The sequence below is a fragment of the Sphaerodactylus townsendi genome, linkage group LG02 (assembly GCF_021028975.2).
Source record: "Sphaerodactylus townsendi isolate TG3544 linkage group LG02, MPM_Stown_v2.3, whole genome shotgun sequence".
NCBI classification, from domain to species: domain Eukaryota; kingdom Metazoa; phylum Chordata; class Lepidosauria; order Squamata; family Sphaerodactylidae; genus Sphaerodactylus; species Sphaerodactylus townsendi.
Window position 1 is genome coordinate 115,353,349 of NC_059426.1, and position 21,529 is coordinate 115,374,877.

The 21,529-nt window shown below is 42.1% G+C and overlaps 1 protein-coding gene across 2 annotated transcripts in view; it reads left to right on the forward strand.

The window, feature by feature from the left end:
- Positions 1 to 21,529, forward strand: part of DGKZ (diacylglycerol kinase zeta) — a 57,830-nt gene that overhangs the window by 4,905 nt on the left and 31,396 nt on the right. For both annotated transcript variants that reach the window (XM_048484354.1, XM_048484356.1), the window contains exons 2-14: positions 2,474 to 2,552; positions 4,387 to 4,443; positions 6,197 to 6,265; positions 7,153 to 7,224; positions 8,287 to 8,403; positions 8,500 to 8,571; positions 11,776 to 11,871; positions 12,007 to 12,089; positions 13,384 to 13,444; positions 18,527 to 18,640; positions 18,772 to 18,912; positions 19,996 to 20,074; positions 20,466 to 20,521. In XM_048484354.1, coding sequence (XP_048340311.1) covers positions 2,474 to 2,552; positions 4,387 to 4,443; positions 6,197 to 6,265; positions 7,153 to 7,224; positions 8,287 to 8,403; positions 8,500 to 8,571; positions 11,776 to 11,871; positions 12,007 to 12,089; positions 13,384 to 13,444; positions 18,527 to 18,640; positions 18,772 to 18,912; positions 19,996 to 20,074; positions 20,466 to 20,521 — 1,096 coding nt within the window. The remainder of the gene's footprint in view (positions 1 to 2,473; positions 2,553 to 4,386; positions 4,444 to 6,196; positions 6,266 to 7,152; positions 7,225 to 8,286; positions 8,404 to 8,499; positions 8,572 to 11,775; positions 11,872 to 12,006; positions 12,090 to 13,383; positions 13,445 to 18,526; positions 18,641 to 18,771; positions 18,913 to 19,995; positions 20,075 to 20,465; positions 20,522 to 21,529) is intronic.

The following is a 21,529-nucleotide window of genomic DNA, read 5'->3' on the forward strand; positions in this document are numbered from 1 at the left end:
GCTCCAAAGGTCTATGTCAGGCACACAGTATCAGTTAATCAAATGGGTTCTCTCTTCATCTCAATGAGCCCACGCAACAGAAAATGTCTCGAGTGCCAATAAGTAAGAATCTGAGGCACTGCATCTCACACGCTTACCAGGCTGGCACCTGGAATTACAACTCACTCCATTTGTAGTTCTGTAACTCATGCAGCATAGGATGTCAAAGTTTCCACTGAGAAAATCTGTAAGGGAACCTTGTGGTCATCTCTAGCAACCTTTGTCAGACCATACAAAATGAATACTCTTCCCTCAGTTGATGCAGCCTTTGGAAGGAGGGTATTACAGCAAGTGGTAAGGTAGACTGATTTTCCCACACAACATGGGATACAGCTGCTTTTGGACATCCAAAGTTAATATGCCCTTCCCTCATAGTGAGAATGGAACCTTGGCACTTACCGTGAAGGTTCTGTCTGCTCTGAGGAAGGGACGGTATCTTGTCCCACCCTGATTTAAAGTGGTGGTGGGGATAACAAACTGTTTTTTCCATGTTAATGCCTTCTTGTTTCCTGTCCCAACATTTTTTCATGTTTCCTAAAATGCTGAACTGTTGGTTTAATAATTTAGTATATATACTGCTTTGGGAGTTATCAGTTTGGAAAAGATAGGTGACTGCTCAGGAGACAGGAAATCTGGAAGAATTTTAATCATGCCTCTCGATGAACAAATGTGCATCATCCATGCCAAGATGCCTTCACTTCATTGGAGCAGAAAAACTCTCATAAGTGCCAGTCTTCCTTTCTAATCATCCTTCTCTGTCCTTAATATGCTGTTTCCCAAACCTGGTTTTTGGAAAAGGCATAGTCCAAGCAGGTTATCACAGCATCTGTCTGAATGGAAAGGTGTGTGTTTTCTTGCTCTACAAAAGTTTGGCCTACCATGTTGCCATTTTCCTGCCTTTAGTGTCTTGTGGCTCTTGTTTTCGCTGCTGTGTCACTGGTGGGCTTGTAAAATTTTGGTAACTGCTGTGGCATTTAGCAGTATATTAAGAAAGTATTCAGAAAGCCCCATATGGAAGCTCCATTGCTAATGTGCATGCCTCTGTATTTGTAATGGAGATGAAAGCAGCATGGGATAATCATTGTTTGGGAACAGCTTCTCTCTGGAAAACTTTTAAGGCAATCCTCAGCAGAGTTACTGTTCTAAACCCAGTGACTTCAGTGAATTTAGAATGGTTTGACTCTGGGATTGCGCTACTTGTCAGTATCTGGGACTGCACCACCATCTAGTGGAGAAATTGGAGATCTTCCTGATTCACACATCTCAGGGATTTGCTTAGTGTCACAGTAATAATTTTGCTTTTAGTGTGAGAATTATTATGGTATTTAGTCCTTCATATTGCTCCTGATACTATTGTGGATATTACTGTATGGTATTTTATAGAACTGTGGCATGTTGCATCCACAGCAGAACTGTGGCATGATGCATCCATGGAAAAATTTGGCAGTATTTTCACAGTGGCTTGGATCCACTGGTGGAAGCATTTAAGGAGATGTTTTGAACTGCATTTGGAGGAGGAAAGTGAGAAAGTTGCACTTCATGGATGAAAATCTTATGTCCATGAAAGAGCTCTGAGGATCCAAGTCGAAGAGAAGAACTTCTTCTTGCGGTTGTTCTTAATAGTATTAATTTCAGTCACTGGTATTCCCAGGTTAAAAAAAAGGTAACAGGCCAGGGGAAATGTTTACTTGATGCTATGGATAATTAATATCCTTTTCCCCTGCATATTTATTGCTCACTGTCTAGTAAGGCTTTATCTTTCTTCCATTATCCAATGTAAAAGAAAGTTCTACTATTATTTTTCAACAGTTGTACAATTAGAACAAAAACTTTTTAGTTGTTCAAGCCTCCCAGTTGTTTTTATAGCTGTATTGAGCTTTACTGGCATAACAACAGGGATATTTAGGAACAGAATGCTGTGCAATTAATACATATATATCTTCTTTTACATATTAATTAATACGTTTATATCTTCTTTGCCTCAAAAGAGACAGGTTTTTTCAGGGATTTCCTTGTGATTCCCCTTTTAATTGCACTGTATGCATTTTTTAAATGTACCTGGGGTTTTTAAATTATCATTTTTAAAATCTAGCTGAGATAGAAACAAATCTGTCCAACTATTAGTATTGCCACATTCATCTTGGAAGCTCAGGAGCGATCATTCAGTAACCTATATATATATTACGTGTTCCAGTTCCTGACTTCCATTTTTTCAGGTATGACTAAGAGGCAGCACGTGCTAGACACACAAGTCCATTGCTTTCTTCAGTGGGAGAAGCCAAGTGGAAGAGGAAACTTTACTGGCAGCATTCCTCTCCAACAGTTGCATTTGTTCCAGATATCTTTCCTTCTGCACAAGTGAAGGTGAAGCATGCCGGCTTCCCAAGGTACAGTCATTGCTGAAGATAACTTTTTTTGTTTTTTTTCTTTCATAGCAAAAACCAATGTCCAAGCGTAAGTGTGCAGCCTGCAAGATTGTAGTCCACACACCCTGCATAGAACAGCTAGAGAAAGTGAGTAAAATTCTTACCAGCTATAACTGGTCCAGAATGCAGATGTCTGTTTGCTGGCTGGGACGAGCCACTTTGATTATGTTGGTCTAATCGTGATTCAGGTTTGTTTCCAGGTCCAATTTAAAGTGATGGATTTGAGTTTTAAATGTATAAATGGATTGGGAAGGGGTTTTGCCTTCTCTCCCATAAGCCGACCAGTGTACTTCAGCCTGCTAGAGAGGTCCGACCTGGAAAGTGGATTTGATCCTTTTCTGCTTAAATTTCAGAAGACAGGTGAAGATTATTTTCCTCCCACCCCCACCCCAAAAAGCCCTTGGTGTGAGATAGTTACCTGTTGGTTGTTTTTGTTGACTTATTTTACCTTGTATTTAAGTGAAAGTTATGATTTTAATATTGTAAGCATTTACAGGGTTTTACTGGAAAGCAGGATATAAGTAAAAATATGGTCTAGCTGCCCTACTAGAATGTGTATAGGCATGGCAAGAGAAATTCACAAGTTTTCTCTTTCAGATCTTCTTTGTGCACACTGAATGCAAAAGGGTCATACTTCTGTGAATGAAGTCACAGATTCATTTCCTGGCATGTGCAGTTAAAATGATCTGTGTTAGCAGCATTGTTAAAGACCTGTGCCTGAGACCTTGGAGACTGCTATTACTTTGATATTAGGCTAGTTTGACCAATAATCTGATTTCAGTATAAAGCAGCTATATCTGTTCAGTTACTAATTGAGAATACAGAAACAAGGAGGAATCTTACATTTGCTTAAAGGCTAATGGATGTATTGTAACATAACTTCCCAAGGGCTAGAGATCTTTAGAAGTTGGGCTTCAGCTTATGAATGCTTCTGGGGGAATATGGAAGGACATAGACATTTATAAAAATCATGCATAGGATAGAGAGAGAGACAAAAGGAATTTTTTCTCCTGCTAGAATACTAGAATTCACAGGGACCCGAAGAAGTTGATGGACAGCCTCATCAGAATAGAGAAAAGAAAGGTCTGTTTCACTCATAAGTAATTGCCTTATGCATTTGAGAGCAACAGGGTGTGTTGCTGGATGCTTGTTTAACTGACATTTAGAAGGATTAGACAAATGCATGGAGGATAAATCTGTCAATGGTAATTAACCACAATGACTAACAGCACAGTTCCGATGGGGAATCCAAATCCACTTCAGGAGGTGGCACAGGGCTGCACGTGTTTGCCCCCTCTGCTGGCACAAAGGGCAGCTCCATGGTGGCAAAAGCTGAAAATAAGGGCCACCGCAGAACTGTGCTGGTGTCCCAATCAGACGCTGCTGTGTGTGTGCGCAGGAGGGTTTCCCAGGGGTGGAGTCATTAGTCACCTTTCACCCCAGGGTTGCAGCGAGTTGCACTTCAACCTGGGTCTTGGACTTACGCTACTCTTTGGGTGGCGTAAGTCCCATTAAGCCTAATGAGGGCTTTCCAATGGCAGGTGTTTGTGTGTGTTGCCTTTCTCTCTCTCCTCGCACTGCCCGAAAGCCCTTTGGAGACAGCAGGGCGGAACGGCAGTGAGACTGTCCCAAGCTGCCGGGGCTCTAGACTGAGCTGCCTATGACTTCACCATATTCTGAGGCAGTAAGGTGTCTGCTGGTTGGCTGTTGTATGAAGCAGGATTCTGGACTGGGTGAGGCATTAACCTAAGTCAGTTCTTCTGGTCTTCTTACACTTTCTGTTGTTGTATCTGTTATTGTTAATTTTACAAGCCCCCGCCCTCCCCCCCGGAATTTGTAACCATGATTAAGCTTGTTCAGTTATTGAGATCAGTTTTGTTAAAAAGGTGTTATCTACCCTCTACTCTTCTTAAATCTACAGATAAATTTTCGTTGCAAACCTTCCTTCAAGGAATCTGGATCAAGGAATGCCCGAGAGGTAAGAGAGTTGTGTGAACTGCTTATGGTGTAGTAGCATAAAGAAACTGTCTTCAGACACAGCTGAATGCCACAATGCCTGGCCAAACTTGTTTTGGAAAAAAAAGCTAAATGACTTGTAGCTGGGTCTCAAGGTGTATATCAGCTTGATCTTGAGAAACTAAAGTACAGTTGCCGAGTAAGGCATATTTGGGTCATAGAAAAAGGGATGTGGGGACTAATTCCTCCTTGACATTTGCTTAAGACTCTGCACATTGTCGTAGCATTAATGAGAAATAAAAATTTATGACTGCAATTATATGCACACTTACCTGAAGTACTATTGAACTTCATGGGGATTTACTTCTATGTAGATCTACTTAGGCTTGTTTCATATAGTTAGCTGATATTGGTTACCTAAGATTTGTTCATACTTTAAACTAATGGCACTTCTGAAGGGATGGGTGTATGCTTAGGAGTGCACGGCCACTACCCAATCCCATTTTGAGAACTATTATTAGTTATGACACTCATATATTGCAGTGTTAAGAAATGAAAGTAGCATCTTATTATCAAGATTTTCCGTTAATTCTGGCAGTGTTCCTTTTGATACTTCGCTATCTATCTATCTATCTATCTATCTATCTATCTATCTATCTATCTATCTATCTATCTATCTATCTATCTATCTATCTATCTATCTATCTATCTATCTATCTATCTATCTATCTATCTATCTATCTATCTATCTATCTATCTATCTATCTATCTATCTATCTATCTATCTATCTATCTATCTATCTATCTATCTATCTATCTATCTATCATCGCCCAATCCAGAGTGTGGTGGTTGAAAGGAGATGAGGATGTGGCAGGACCCTACAGTGGCTTCCCTTCCTGGGGCACTTACTCCAGCAGAGGGGGAAAATCCATCAGAGAGCCTCCCCCCATAGCCTCCTGGGATGCTCGGCCAGTGCAGTGAGGGCATTCCAGAGTCATGGGTAGGGGTGGAGCCAGTGTTAGTTGACTTTCACCCTGGCACTGCTTCCTGGAATGCTGGCATCCAGGGTATGGGAGTGAAATAAGCCCATTGAGCCTGGTGGAGGGCTTTTTAGTAGGAGAGGGGTTTGTTGTTTGCCTCCCTGTGCCATTGAAAAGCCCATGGGAGGCAGCAGAGAGGTGCCACAATGGTGCCGCTCCAGGGCTGTGGATTGGGCTGCTCAGCATATTTCCCCATCCTTCCTCTAATGAGCTCAAAGAGTGTTTAGCCCTAGAGTATTTAGTTTTCCAGAAATGCAGTTTGTCTTATTTAAACGCCTTCTCTGATAATAACTACAGCTCTTTTGCTTATTGCTATATTTAATGGTTGTTTTTGAAAGCAATCAAAACCCATAGTTAATGCTTCATCTCACTCTCCAAGGTCCTGAAAATAAAGGGCGGAGTCTATTCTTTTAATGTGATATGTTGGAAAATATAGTTTCCAATAATTAAAAAAAGATATTTTATTTTGCCCTTGTAAAGAGCACAGTAAATGTCTTCCTGGTTCTAATCTCTTCTGCCGTCCTTTTGGACTGGTATTTGGCTTTGAGACTTCCTCTCAGAGGCATTCCAAAGCAGGTGAGAGGTGAAAGGATAACTTTCTTTTGTGGATTCAGGTAATTTTTGAGAGCACAACTTCTGCGCATTCCAGCATAGACATGTGTACAGGGGACAATGTACTTCTCTCTTCCCTCTTTTTTTTCTCCTCCTGAACTTGTTCACGTGTCTTTTTGTAGCCTACAGTGGTGCGGCATCACTGGGTGCACCGAAGACGCCAGGAAGGGAAATGCCGACAGTGTGGAAAGGTGAGGAATAAGATTTGCACAAACCCACAGTTCATGAAGATCCAGATCAAGAAATATATGCCTTGGTGTGTAACTGATATGCCAGTGGAACTAGTACTGAAATCCTGTAGCTGGGAGAGTATAGTTGGGCTGTACGTTCTCAGAAAATATTGTTTTGCATGTTTCCAGGATTCTGCCACTTGAGAATTAAGAGATATCTGGTCATCCATAAAGCAAACAGGCTTTAAGGGGTAGTACAGGATACTTCTGACTGACTTTGCCCCATTGTTAAGTATACACTGCTTAATGCTTTTCTGAAAGTTGTCATAATAGTTTATTTTCACCAAAAAGGGCCTTCTGTGGCAATATAAAGATTGACACATTTACTGTGGTCTAACCATTCATGGATAAGAAGAAGAAGAGTTTGGATTTATATCCCCCCTTTCTCTCCTTCAGGAGACTCAAAGGGGCTTGCAATCTCCTTGCCCTTCCCCCCTCACAACAAACACCCTGTGAGGTGTGGGTGGGGAGCTGAGAGGAAGCTCGAGGAAGCTGTGACTAGCCCAAGGTCACCCAGCTGGCATGTGTGCAAGTGTACAGGCTAATCTGAATTCCCCAGATAAGCCTCCACAGCTCAGGCGGCAGAGCGGAGAATCAAACCCGGTTCCTCCAGATTAGATACATGAGCTCTTAACCTCCTACGCCACTGCTGCTCCTACGCCACTGCTGCTCGTGAGAGACGAAGGGGGTTTGTCTACAAAAAAGCTCCTATTGCAAAATGTTTATTAATTTTAAGGTGCTACAGGAGGAGTTTTTGTTGTTGTATGTACGTAATGGACCAAAAACTTCTTGCTGCAACACAGGACAAAATCAGACAGTGACTCACAGCTTCCTTCTCTTTCCTGCAGGGTTTCCAGCAGAAATTTGCCTTTCACAGCAAGGAGATAGTAGCCATCAGCTGTTCCTGGTGTAAGCAGGCAGTGAGTGCAGCATGGACCTGTTTGCTAAAAATGACTTCCTGTTTCAGACATGCACTTTTGTCTCCCCCCGCCCCACACAAACGTGCTTTCTAAACTATGTACCATCAGTCCTGAACTATAGGCCATGAGAGAGGCTGCCTCTGTTGTTCCCATTTTACAAATAAACAGGTGAGGTTCAGAGATGGCATTCTTGAAATTTTATTTAGGCATTTTACACTGCTTTTCTCCCCAACAAGAACCTAAAGTCGCTTACAAAAATACAGTTTATATATGGAGAACAAATGGAAATCGGACTAAGGACATCCGTGGGTGTTTCTCAGTGTGATTGGCTGGCTCACTGAATGCCACAGGCTGTGGACCAGGAGCCCTTTGATCCTTGCCAGAAGGCTCATATTCTGACATATATACCCACTTCAGGAAAGCCTAAATATTATGCCTCTGGCTGAGATGTTGCCTACAATTTTCCATCATTGCTGAAATATCTTCTTGCCACACCTAGGCTTACATACCAAAAACTTTGTCCCGGCTATCCACAATCAGGAAAATTGAGTGAGTGGTTGAAACCATGCCTCCAATATCCAAGCCCAGCATGTTACCCACTCAATGGTTTCCTCAACTTCTTTTTTCCTCTGTGAGTCTGAGATGGTAGAGTGCCCTACTGCAGATGCACAGGGCTGTTTCTAATGCCAAATGATCAGCTCAAGCAGCCCAGGCCCCCAACTTGCCATTGGCGCTCACCTTGCCTCCAGCAGACAGTGATATGGGAGAAAGTGATGGGTGCAGTTTGTGATCATTGTAGCCTCTTGGATCCAGCCACCAGCAGCATAGAAGGAGATGACTGCTGGCATAGCCCTGCACCTTTTGACATGATTTATATTCATAGAGCATTCAGAAATGTGATTCTCCCACCCCCCTACAGTCCAAAATGGTACAGTCCATTCTACTACCTCAGAATTGCACCATCCAGTTTCTAGCTCCTCCTGTTTCATGTATTGGCCCAGGCTGCCGTGTCTTTGGCTGCCACAACCACTAATAGGTTCTGTTGTTTCCCTTCCCTTTCAGTATCACAGTAAAGTTTCATGCTTCATGCTGCAGCACATTGAGGAGCCCTGCTCTCTTGGAGCACATGCCGCCATTGTTGTCCCTCCCACCTGGGTTCTGCGGGTTCGGCACCCCCAAGTACGTCACTCCTTCGAGTTTTCTTCCTCTTTAAATTCAGTGATCCTGCTGAAGCCAGCTCCTCCATTGCACAGCTTTTGTTCTTCTTTTCACTAGAATCCACTGAAGTCAAGTAAGAAAAAAAAGAGGACCTCATTCAAGCGAAAGTCCAGCAAGAAGGGACCTGAGGTCAGTGATGGCGACTAGAGTGAAGAAAGGCTCAGAAGTGCGAAGGTGGGAGGTGTGGAGGGAGGAAGCCATGAAGGCATTACTGGACAGTAGTTTCCATTGCTTTGCTTACAGATGTTAATATTCGATAGAAGGCCATTGCGTTCACCTCCTGCATGTGAGCTCCCAAAGGCACCTGGTGGGCCACTGCGAGTAGCAGAATGCTGGACTAGATGGACTTTGGTCTGATCCAGCTGGCTTGTTCTTATGTTCTTATGTTCTTATGATAGAAAGCAGAAGTGCTCCTTCAGATTCTAATGTGTATTCTGATCGGCATGGTCCATTCAATTTAATTTAGAGACCACAGAAGTAAAATGCAGATATTGAAACCTTATTTAAAAACAAAGCACTGATATTTTAATGGAAAGGGGGGAAATGGGATTAAATGTGTTGGATGATTTAGTTTCTGCATATCCTGAGGACTGAATCCTGAAGACTGAAGTATCAGTTTCAGAGAAATAAAGAAATCACATGAGACATCCAGAGGGATCTGAGATGGAGGAAAATCATCTTCTGAATAGAAGTACATAGATAGTTGTAATAATAATAATAATAGGCATTAATAAAAACAAACAAAATTGTAGCAAAGAATCAGTGCAGGATCTGAAATACAGCATATCAACATATCAGGACCTCTCCCAAGAAATCTTCAACTGTCTCCAGTATCATGGATGAGCTATTATTTAACAGAAAATAAGCCCAAAGATTAGGCGTGGAATACCTTAGCAAAGGAGGGATAATACAATGAAAATCAGGTCTAAAATCAGCATATTTAGGACAGTCAAATAAAATGTGCAACATCGTCTTGGGAGTATTGGTGCAATAAGAGCAAACCCGGGCTTGTACAGGGGTCCTCGAAAAGCACCCTTGTAGACTGAAGGGAAAGAGTTACACCTAGCTCTAGTGAGGGCCCATCTTTGTTTGGGATTGAATAGAGCCTTTAAGTATTAAGTCATTTGCACTTTTGTAGGGATAATACCAAAGTACATGGGTGAGCATGAAACCCTGGCTCTATGAACCAAGAGTTGGTGTTCTTGATTAAAGAGACAGGATTTAATAGTTTGCAGTATTTCACTGGGGGCTAGCATGAGCAAAGCATCCCAGGAAAGGACTAGGGTGCTCAGATTGTTCTCAAAGTGGAGCCACCAGTCAGAATGTTGGATCTCAGGGAGGGCCAGATAAAGATAGCTATTTGCATCAGTAGAAAAACAGAGTCTGGTCAGGAATTTGAAAGTGCACAGCCAGGCTCTTGTAACTAGAAGATGCTGTCCAGCTTCTAGATACAAAGTTGTGTAAGAACACGCAGTGTGGAACTCCAAAAATTTGGTGGAGAAAAGCTAGATTGAATTTTTCCAAGAGAAGGAGCCCAATCACTGATCCACAACGGGATCCCATATAACAGTTGTTGTGTTATTTTTGCATTAAATAACTTTCATGCCACTGGGATAAATTTGCCCCCTTTAGTAGCAAAGAAGTTGAGGATGGCAGCTGACATTGCGTTGGCAAGCTCTCTATGTTTCACCCAAGAGGCTTTGTGGGTAAAAGTGATCCCTAAATATTTAAAGACTTTAACATGCTATACTAATTTGCCATCCAGCCTCCAGTGAAGGATTTTAAAGGTGTTAGAAAATACAACCACCTTTGACTTTTGAGGATTGATTTCCAAGATGTTAGAGCAATATTCACTACAGTTGGCTAGTAGATGATTTAGGCCTGTCCTAGATCTAGATAATAGGAGTGCATCATCTGCGTATAAAAGAATAGGCAGTGACTCATTCCTTAGGGTTGGACTGTGATTGGATGCTCTTAGAGCAGGGGCAAGATCATTCAAAAAGAGGTTGAAGAGAACAGGGGCAAGAACAGAGCCCTGTTTGACACCTCTGGATATTAATATTTCAGGAGATAGTATTCCTGATGGGGAACATTTAATTTGGCATGTAGTGTTGCTGTAGAGAGCTCTGATTAGTAGCAACAAACGGGGCTCTAGGCCAAGGGTTTCGAATTTTTGCCAGAGCAGCTCTCTACAGACCAAATCAAAGGCCGCCTTGAGGTTAAGGAAAGCTGCATATAAATTAGACCTGCCCTTCTTAACATATTTGGTGATTAGAGTGTTAAGTGCAAAACAGTGCTGTATGGTGGAATGGCCTTTCCTGAAACCAATTTGCTCTGGACCAAGTATTTTCTTCTCAACAATCCAAGCTGTAAGCCTTTGTGATAAGGATTTTGCATATAGTTTTCCGATAGTTGATGGGAGGCTGATAGGTCGATAATTGCTGGGGTTGGCTGTGTCACCCTTCTTAAAGATGGGAACAATAATTGCATTGGTCCAGGCAGGTGGAATGAGGCCCGAGTTGTTTACTGCAGAAAAGAGTGGCTAGTAAAGGGGACCACCAGTCAGAAAAGCTTTTAAGCATCTCCGGAGGAATGATGTCAGGTGAAGTGGATAAGGTGGAATTTCTGAGACCGTTCATAGCTATGGATAGATAGCTGTATAGCAAAAGGAAAACATACAAATTTTGGTGAAAAGTAGGATACAATAAAACACTGTACACAAGAGTTCCAGAGCAAATATTGAATGTGAATATCAATACTAGAGTCTTGAATCTGTTCACAGTTCATGTAAATATGCTGTTAAAAACAAATTTGACAAATCCATTGTAGGTTTTGGAACAATTGAAATCCTAGTTTAATTTTTACAGACTCCTAATTTAATTTCCTCTTAGTTGTGGAATGACTGGTCTCCAGTGTTCATCAACATACACTTTTATTGCATGGTTATCAGCTCCTTGTTTACATGATCGTCTTTCAAGTAAAACAGTAAAAGTAGTCTCACGGTATTGTAAAGATTAAAAGATTTATTGTACACTACCGTGTAACTCCTTGTGTGTGTGTGTGTGTGTGTGCGCGCGCGCATGAAGTGCTGTCATGTTGCTTCCAACTTTTGGCTATCCAATGAATTAATGTCCTCCAAAGTGCCCTATCACAGCAAGAACAACAACAAAAAATAACATGGCTGTTTCTCTGGATTTTTTTTCGTATGATCATCTAGTTTCTGACATTGAGAAAATACATATCTTTGAGATATCACAAAATGTGCCTAAAAAACCCTTAGCATCATAGGTAAGAATTATTTTTTGCATTCAAGGATCTGGGTCTCTTTTTCAGGAAGGGCGATGGAAACCCTTTATCATCAAGCCCATCCCAGCACCACTCATGAAGCCACTGTTGGTGTTTGTGAACCCCAAGAGTGGTGGAAATCAGGTAGGTTTGTTTTTTCCTAGCATTCTGGTCTTTTGGCTACAGACTGTGCTGATCTTTTCTTCTTTTGGCACTAATCTTTCTGCAATCCCTTTTCACCTTTGTCCTTATCTTATTTTTTTCCCTCTATACTTTTAGGGAACAAAGATCTTCCAGTCATTCATGTGGTACCTCAACCCTCGACAAGTTTTTGATCTCAGCCAAGGGGGCCCCAAAGAGGCGTGAGTACCAGTAGGAGGATTCTTAGATCACTAACTGTTGTGGGTTTTCTGGACTGTGCAGCTACAGTCTTCTGGCCATGTATTTGGTAGATCCCAGCCATAGATGTGGGAGAAATATTAGGAACTAAAACTATCAAACCACACAGCCCAAAAAAACCCCACAGCAGTGAGGATTCCAGGCATGAAAGGCTTTGACAATACTCTCAGCTCAATTCCCATCTTTGTTCGCAATATTAGCTGCTTCATTTTAGCTGACCAAGGACTAAAAATCCAGGAAACGCCTTTTGCATTACTCATATACCCCACCACATAATCACTCCACAGTATGCCACACAGTGACGTGCCTCTGAAGATGCCAGCCACAGATGTGGGGAAATATTAGGAGCAAAAACTTCTAGACCACAGCCACACAGAAAACTCACAACGCTTCATGCATTCTCTGTTAAATTTGTGTCATACCTTTGACTCAAGGAGCACAGGATGGCATCATAACAATGGGTGGTCTTGGGAGCCCCTGATATTATGGCGCTGTTTAGACTGAGTGAATGTGGAATCAGATCAGGATGGAAAGCCACTGGAAGCACCATGTTAAGCCACTCTGTACTACCTGCAAGAATAGCTTGGTAGAATAAACAATTCTTTGAGGTAGGTTAAGAGAGTGATTTTACTGAGGCCACCACCTGACCTTCTTGGCTGGAATTATTTATTGCAAAAGGAAAAACTTAATAAGAGTTACAAAAAGGGAAACTTCTAAAATGGCAAAAGTAAGCATGTTCTCACCTGTGGAGACCATGTTTCCTTGGAATGTTTTACCTGGAACAGGGGTCTGCAACCTGCGGCTCTCCAGATGTTCATGGTCTACAAATCCCATCAGCCCCTGACAGCATGGCCAATTGGCCATTTTGACAAGGGCTGATGGGATTTGCAGTCCATGAACATCTGGAGAGCCGCAGGTTGCAGACCTCTGAGCTGAAAGGAAATTGAAGGCTGTACTTTGAATGAAAAGGGCATTTCATATTCACAAACTAGCAAACAGTTTTCTGACAAGGGGGAAGGGGAAGTTGCATGTAGTAAACAAAGCAGCTTTGCTTGACCAAATGTTAAAAGTCAACTACTAAAAGTTATGACCTGACCCTCATGGCCTCTGTGGCTCCTCATGAACAGCTGTACTTCCAAAGGCCCTATGGGAATGGGTCACACCTTCTGATTTTTCACCCAGTAAACAGGGTTGTGATTTTCACATTTTATTCCGTTCTTGCTCTCTGAACTTCTATTCATTCTGGCTTCTATGCAGGTTGGAGCTGTACCGTAAAGTGCATAACTTACGGATTCTGGCATGTGGAGGAGATGGTACGGTGAGTGGTCATGAACCCATTGGTCTTGATGATCTTTAGTGGAGCTAGACTGGAACAGCAGATCCTGAATCCATTCACGATGCTCTTTCAGGGATGTGGTGATTTGTTTTGTGGGACAATTGTTCATGTTCATCTCACTATCTTTGCTGTAATGGCTGATAACTACTTAGTACTGATTAAGACTATATGTTGCCTTCCTTGTACATTAACTCCCTTCTGCTTTGGCAACTCTTCTGTAGCCCTAATATAGGTAGTGTTTTAGGTTTCTTGCTATTCTTTTTCTGTTACTTCCCTAGAAGTAAGCTTCCTCTTTCCTTAGAGGTCCTGATATATAATGCCATAATTTTGTACAAATTGAAATAAAGATTCTGAGACACAAAGGCTGACCCATACTGAATCTAGACCAGGGGTAGGGAACCTGAGGCTCGAGAGCCGCATGCGGCTCTTCTGCCCTTGCACTGTGGCTCCACGAGCCGAGCCGCTGGCCCCATCCTTGCCCGCCCTGCAGGCAGCAGGACGGGCGCACCAACTGCCCATGGCCGGCTGGGCCGCGCCACGGGCTTCCCTTCTCGCCCGCCCCGTTGGAGCGGGGCGGGCGCTTTCCCGGGGGCTGGCAAGGCCGAGCCGCCGGCTTCATCCTTGCCCGCCCTGCAAGCAGCAGGGCAGGCACATCCATGCGCTTCTCAGAATGAGCGGAGTAAAAGGTAACCCCCCCCCCCAATATATATAGTGTTATCTTTATTTTAAATGTCAAAAATTATTTGCGGCTCCAAGTGTTTTCTTTTCCCGTGGAAAACGGGTCCAAATGGCTCTTTGAGTGTTAAAGGTTCCCTACCCCTGATCTAGACTGTAAGTGCTAGGTAAGACAGAAGTTCCCATCTAATCCAATGCACATGATCTCCTCTATATTTGAGTGCGCTGAGAGGGAGAGCAAACATGTGTGCTGGCTCCTCCCTTGCACATTCACTAGCTTGTGAACATGGTGCCTACGCACAGAGGCAGTGTCCTTGTTTAGGCTCTCTCCTCAAGATGCACAATGTTTGGAATGTAGCACTCCAAGACACTTTCTCTGAGTGTTTGCACCTTTCAGATGAAGAGAAATAAAAGGGCTGCACCAATCATAAAAAATAACCAGAGATTTTTTAAAAATTGCTAGGCTGATGGTGCAAAATTAAGTAAAAATATATTTTGGTACTTCATTAAAATTCTCAAAATTCCCTATGTATTTCACCAAGAGGCTTCTTTAGATTCATCTGTAGCATATAATATATCATTGTGTCACTACTTTTACATGGTTATTTAGTTAACATATAAATAAATAAAACATATTAATAGTCAAAATACGGGATGTACAATATGCTATCAATCACATACAAAACTGCTGGAGCTTATTTTGCATGATAAAATATGGATAACTGGGGGGGGGGGGTGTCCCTGTAAGTAAGAGAGGTAAAATTAAGTTGTCCAGCATTTGACAGGTTTTGGCTCAAATTTAAAGTGTGTGTGTGCGTGTGCGCGTGTGCCTAAATGAATGTTACCAACCTGTTAGTCTGCACTGATTTTCCAAAAAGAGTATGTGATCAGTAACAAATTGCCCCTTCTATATACCAGTGTCTAGTTGATGCAATATCTCTATTTTTACCAAAACTGCTGCAATTCCAGAGACAACTTTAACCCTTTAAGTGTCAGTGTCTAGAGTTTGACAATCTAGTCTGCTTCTTTTTCAAAGGCAGCTTTTCATTTTTACAGGCAAATTTCTGCAGAGCCCAAAAAATTAAGTCTGAGGGACTATGATTGTTTTCAATAAAATATTCAGTCAGTGGGGCACTTGTTCTCTTCCTTTTAATATTGCTTTTGAGTTCTCCTAGGTATGTTCTTAAGTTCCTTCTTGTTTGTCCAACATAAAGTTTATTATAGGGGCTCTGGATGATGTATATAACTTCTGTAGAGTTGCATGTTGTGAAATCCTTTAGTGTATGTTTTTTCTATGTATTGTCGAAGGCAGTAATGTAATGTCCATCTGGCAGATTGGGCAACTGCCCAAGGCATCAGAATTTTGAGTCACGTGGGGGGCATGTGAGTGATCGGACTCGGGCTCCGTTGACTGCCACCGCGCCCCTTCCCCGCCTCCTCCCTGCCGGTCCTCTGCACGCTTCCATCTGGACCTGATGCCTATAGTGGCGGAAGCCCAGACCACCCCTCCAGCCCAGGCTGGGATGAAGCAGTACGGTACCGCTGGGCTGCTTCCTTGCTTCTTGGCTAGGGAAGGGCACGGGTGGGGGGGGCTGGGCTGCAGTGTGCAGGCTTGCTAACTATAGCCAGTGAGGGGCCGGCGGCACGCGAGGGAAGGGTGGGGGGAATGGCATCAGGCTATAAGTGTGCGGGCACATGAGCCAGGGTCTCGCATGCGCGGGAAAGAGTCTGCAGCCCATGCCTGACCGAGAGAGAGAATGTGCGCGAGAATGTGCGCGAGGACCGATGCTCGGGCGCTCCTCTCCTCCTCTCCTGTGGTGGGGGCGGTGGCGGCAGAGGCGCTCTGGCTGCAGGGTACGTGGTGCAAAAAAAATTTTTGGTCATGGTGGGGTGGCTGCCCATGGGTGGGGCATCCAATTCAGGTTTTGGCCATGGCTCCAGTTTGCCTCGTCACGCCCCTGGTCGAAGGCTTTCATGGCCGGAATCACTGGGGTGTTGTGTGGTTTCTTGGCTGTACGGCCGTGTTCTAGTAGCATTTTCTCCTGACGTTTCGCCTGCATCTGTGGCTGGTCTGGAAACTACACAATGCCGTAATGTTTTTTCTTACCTCTAGAGGGTTAATAAAGTATTTTGTGTGGCATGTCAGTTTACAACAGTTGAACCTCCACAGGCAAAATGCCCTTGGGGAGGGTTAGTGCCAGGTAGGTCTCTTTGATGACTTACACATTGTTAAGTGTTGCTATTGACAAGATATTCCCTCTGATTCTTAGTTTCCTGAAAGCAATCACGCTTGTTACGTAAAGGAGCATTCTGTAGCAAATACCAATAAACTCTTTTTTTATGCCTGTTCTTTTATTTTTATGAGAAAGACTACATATAATCTGACCGTAAGCAGTTTTCTCCTTGTTCATGAGTAATTTCTGTCTGATGCTAAGACTTTGAAATGACCGGACTGTAGAATGCAATTTGGATAATCCTTACTATAGCTAAATTGTGCTTAAGAATGGAAGCTTCCTTTTTGAAGTCATAAATATTTGAGCAATTTCTTCTAAGCTGTAAAATCACTGCAAGCCTCATAGGTTGGTAACATTCAACTAGGCGTAAAAAAATTCCTTTAAATCTAAGCCAAAACCTGTCAGGAGCTGATGAGCTGTATCTTATCTCTCTTACACCCAGAGACATATTTTTCTTTCTTCTCTGTTTTCCATCATGCAATCCTAAGGACAGAATAAGCTCTAGCAGTTTTGTATATGGTGGATAATGTATTGTGTAGCCTGTATTTTTAACTTTTAATGTGTTTTGTTTATTTATAGAGCTTTCACTAAATAACAGTGTAAACTCAGTAAGACAATTCTATTTATATATCACAGATGCCCCCGAAGAAGCCTCTTAGTGAAATCCATAAGGTTCTCTTTTCTCTTTTAAATGGAAATAATTTGTATGCCATTAAAGGTTAAAATGAAATGAAATGAAATGAAATCCATAAGGAATTTCAGGCATTTTAACTGAGTAATAAAATGTATTTTTGTATTTTATTTTGCACCATGAACCTTGACTTTTTTTTTAATCACCTTGCAGATGACCCCGCAGTCATGCAGGGGTGAGGCTCCCATGCTCAAGCCTGCTCTCCCTTTGCACAGGTTCAGTCAACATTGTGCATAGAGGGCTACTGTGCATGTGGGGTTGGGCAAGGTTCTCCAAGAAGGATTGAATTCCAGCCCTTCTCAGGGGTCCAGTGGTGGCAATATCCCTATGTACCTCACTTACGTCAGCAGCTACCTCAGCATTGATCTGTTCTGTATTTTGATATTTGAAGTGTTCAGATGTTTTACCTGTCAAGATAACACTGGTAATTGAAACTGCAGCCTTAGGAGCATAGGGAAATTTCAGTGCTTTGGGTTTGCCATGTGTTCTATTTATAAAGTCACTTCAGTGGAGGAGGTAGCATAATATATGAAACATGGGGGGAAACCCCCAAAGAAATAAAATGTCTTGAGGTCCTGGGGTTATATTTTCAATGACCAGTGTTATTACCTTGGGAAGTGAAGTCGGTAATAATTTCAAACTTCTTATAACACAGCACATTGTTTGCTCCTCTTCTTCCTGCTGCCTGATGGCTTAGCTATTAGACAACTTGAGACATGATATAACATATTGCTGTATTAAATTCTGACATCATATAGATTTTTTTGTAAGACGATAGGTATTCTGTTTTTCCCAACTGAAATAAAAATCATGTTGATACCAAGTGCTGCAGAAAGGAAATTTGGAGGAAGAAGGCTAAAATGAATATTTAGGTTGTCAGTCTTGGAAAGGAACTGGCTGAATTTATAAAAGTCTCCCTCTTGTGGGAAGGAAAAGATATATGCCAAGCTCTGAGGTTTGTCCCATCCTCTGAGCATGCACCATGTACCGGTATTTTCTGAGTTGTGTGTCTACCCAGATGTTCCCATGCTTAACTTGTGAGCACATGCATGAGACTACAGAATGTCTGGTCAGACAGAGTATTTGCCTATCAGGGTCAGTATTGTCTCCTCCAGGGGCTCCAGTGGAGGCATTTCATAACACTACTGTGTAATTATCTTAACTGGAGATGCTGAGGACTTAACTTGGGACTTTCTGCCTACAAAGCAAATATGTTACTACTAAGCCACAGCCCCTGCCCAGAAACTGTTCCTTGCACTTGGTTGTGCTCCAAACAGGAAGACTAACATGATAGGCACATGCTGCAGAAGGGCAGAAGTTATATCAACAATGTGTTCTTCCACAATATATCCTTGCTACTATACTAGAACAATCCCCATGTTTAGTGCTGAAGGGTAGAAGCAAAAACTTGAAGCACACATTTCAGTTTCTGATTCACATATGCTGTCTTTTTTGGCTGAATAGGTGGGATGGATTCTCTCCATACTGGACCAGTTACGCCTGAATCCTCCGCCACCTGTGGCCATTCTTCCCCTGGGGACAGGGAACGACCTGGCAAGAACATTGAACTGGGGTGGGGTAAGAGATTTGATGGTTACCAATTCAGTGCCTGTTTTTGTTCCAGGTCAGCGTTACACTTGTAACTGATATTGAGCAGAGGTAATACATGTTAGGCATCAGTCCCTCACAGATCACTTCCCAATCCACAGGGTTACACAGATGAACCTCTTTCAAAGATCCTGTCGCATGTGGAGGAGGGGGAGATTGTGCAGCTTGACCGCTGGAATCTACAGGTGGAGCCAAACTTTGAAGCATACCCTGAAGAGAAGGATGAAGCAGCTACAGACAAAGTGAGTTCCACCGTGCCATCTTCACAGGACTCAGAACCAAAACCCTGTCCTTTGTCCATCAGCCATCAACTATGAACATAATATGCTCACTTTTCATTTCTTTGGATTCTCTCTTGGTGGATAAATTGTAAGAACAGTTCATTATCCTCGGGATAAATGTTATGGTAGGGAAAAAAACCACATGTTTCTGAACTCTTTTATTAATCTTACTGGAAATTCCCACATGCAGCAGAAAGCAAGTGCAATACAAACCATTATGGAATAACTACACATTAAACCCTTAAAGAAAAGATGGGACACCGAGGATCAAAAAGATCACTTTTGCAGTGGAGAGAGCTGAATGTCATTGGGTCTCCAAGACCTACGCTTTAAATTTTAAAACATGAATCTAAGTGATGCTCGAATCATTAGAGTTGCCTTGAATGCCAACAAGAACTTGCCAACAGTCACAATATATTATTCTGTATTAAATAGCAAGCAAACTAACTTAAGTCCACTCTGTTTCTACCTGGTGAGCTGTAATCAGTGAACTATGTAAAAGGTTTGTATTGTTTCCCTGCAAATATTAATTGCTCAGAGTTGCACTGCATACAAAGTCTTAGAACTGCATATGTGCATTACTTACAGATTTCACATCCAATGATGCAGTGTGCCTGTACATACAGTATGCATGGATTAAACCATTCCAAGGCCTATTTTGAGTTGTAAATATAAGAAATACAGCGGTGCAAAGAGATAAACTAAAAGCTGTTGTATCTGACGTTATTTGTGGAAATCTGTTGCCTGGATGGCAGTGTTCCTGAAGATTATGAACACCGCTCAATCTATCATGTTATTTGGGGACAAATCAGATTACATAAAGATGCAATCCACATTAATCTTTCAGCCCTTTAAAATGAAGGTAAAGGCATTTGGATTTCCAGAATTGTCTTCATGTGCTTATCATTTACTCCATTCATATCTTGAAGAAGAGAGATTCTGTACATTGAGCTTTGCTTTATTTGATTACAAGCATTTGTAGAGGGGTTTATAAGTTACCTCACTTTCAGACATCACATTCTTGTGTGTGTGTGTGTATTTCAGCTCCCTCTTGATGTCTTCAACAATTACTTCAGCCTTGGCTTTGATGCTCGTGTGACGTTAGAATTCCATGAATCCCGAGGTACATGACAATTAGTAAAATAAAGATGCGATCCACAATGCTCCAGTTAAGGAAGAATAGCCTCTTCTGGGAGGGAGGTCATGAGTTGTAACCTGCTTAATATGCACAGATGGAGAGAGACAGTGACAATGAATTGAAGGCAAGTGGCTAGAAAATCCTTTAGAGAGACATTTTATTCTTAACACTATATGATTCTAATATATGATTATGTATGGGGAGGCAACACTTGGCCTTGAAGTGTGTTGGGAGGGGATATGAGGAGTTGTTCCATCTTCTTTTCTAAGGGAGGGAGATGTTTATAGAGAGTAGGTATGGCTGCAAAAAACTGTATCTATGGGAGAGAAAACTTCTTCCTGGGAGCAAATAATTGATAGGTACCTTCTTTCTCCAGAGGCCAACCCAGAGAAATTTAACAGCCGATTTCGGAATAAAATGTTCTATGCTGGGGTGAGTTTACCAGGAAATTCTGTCATGAACAATCCAGAATTGTCCTCATTATCTCTGAAATAATCTATTATTAAAACATATGTAGCAATCTGAGGCAGGTTTCATTGTATAAAAGTTTTCATCACATTATGGAATGATTACCATGGAAAAAACAAGTGCAAAATGTTACACTGAAAATGAGAATCTGCCTAGTTTTTTCAGTTCCATCATAATAACATTTCTATCTGTTTTAATAATTTTTGCTGTTTTTTGAGCATAATACCTCAACCCAGACTGAGCATATCCAATTCACACACACAGAGAGAAAAACTATCCCCCCTTTTCTCAAAGTTTTGTTTGTTGGGTTGTGGAGAAATGTCCCTTCAAAAGTTCAAAGGGCCAGCATTTCTTGTTCCATGATGTTTAATCTTTTCATGTGGATTGCAATATTTGCTAACTTTCTTCATAAAGAAAGGGATATATTTATTTTTTTCTTCCTGGTTTAGCATCTCCTTGAATTTATGTAGCTTACACTGGCTCCTAAATTGAAAACCTCTTGGGAAACAACCTACACTCAGCAAACAGACTTAATTTTCCTATCCCTAATGCTGCATACCTCTATAAGTGTGCCTCTATAACTCCTTCTGCTGCAGCTTCAGTTTAGTAAGTAGTTGTACGCACCAAGCCCAGGAACACCGTCAATCATTTGCATCTGTGTAGCCCACTCTCACCCTTCTTAAGACTCTGCTGATCCATGCTTTTGTAACTTTGCAGATGAACTAGTCTAAAGTGCTCTGGGTTAGTCTGTCCTTGAAGACAACCTGGAAACTTCAGCTGGTTCAGAATGTGGTAGTCTGTTATCAGGAGCTGGCCAATGAGAGCATCCCTTGCCCATCATCAACATTGGCTGCCAGTTTGTTTCCAAGTTCAATTCAAATTGCTGGTTGTGATCTTTAAAGCTCTTTATGGCATGGAACCCACATATCTAAAGGACTGTCTCCTGTCATGTGTTCTTATGCGCCAACTACA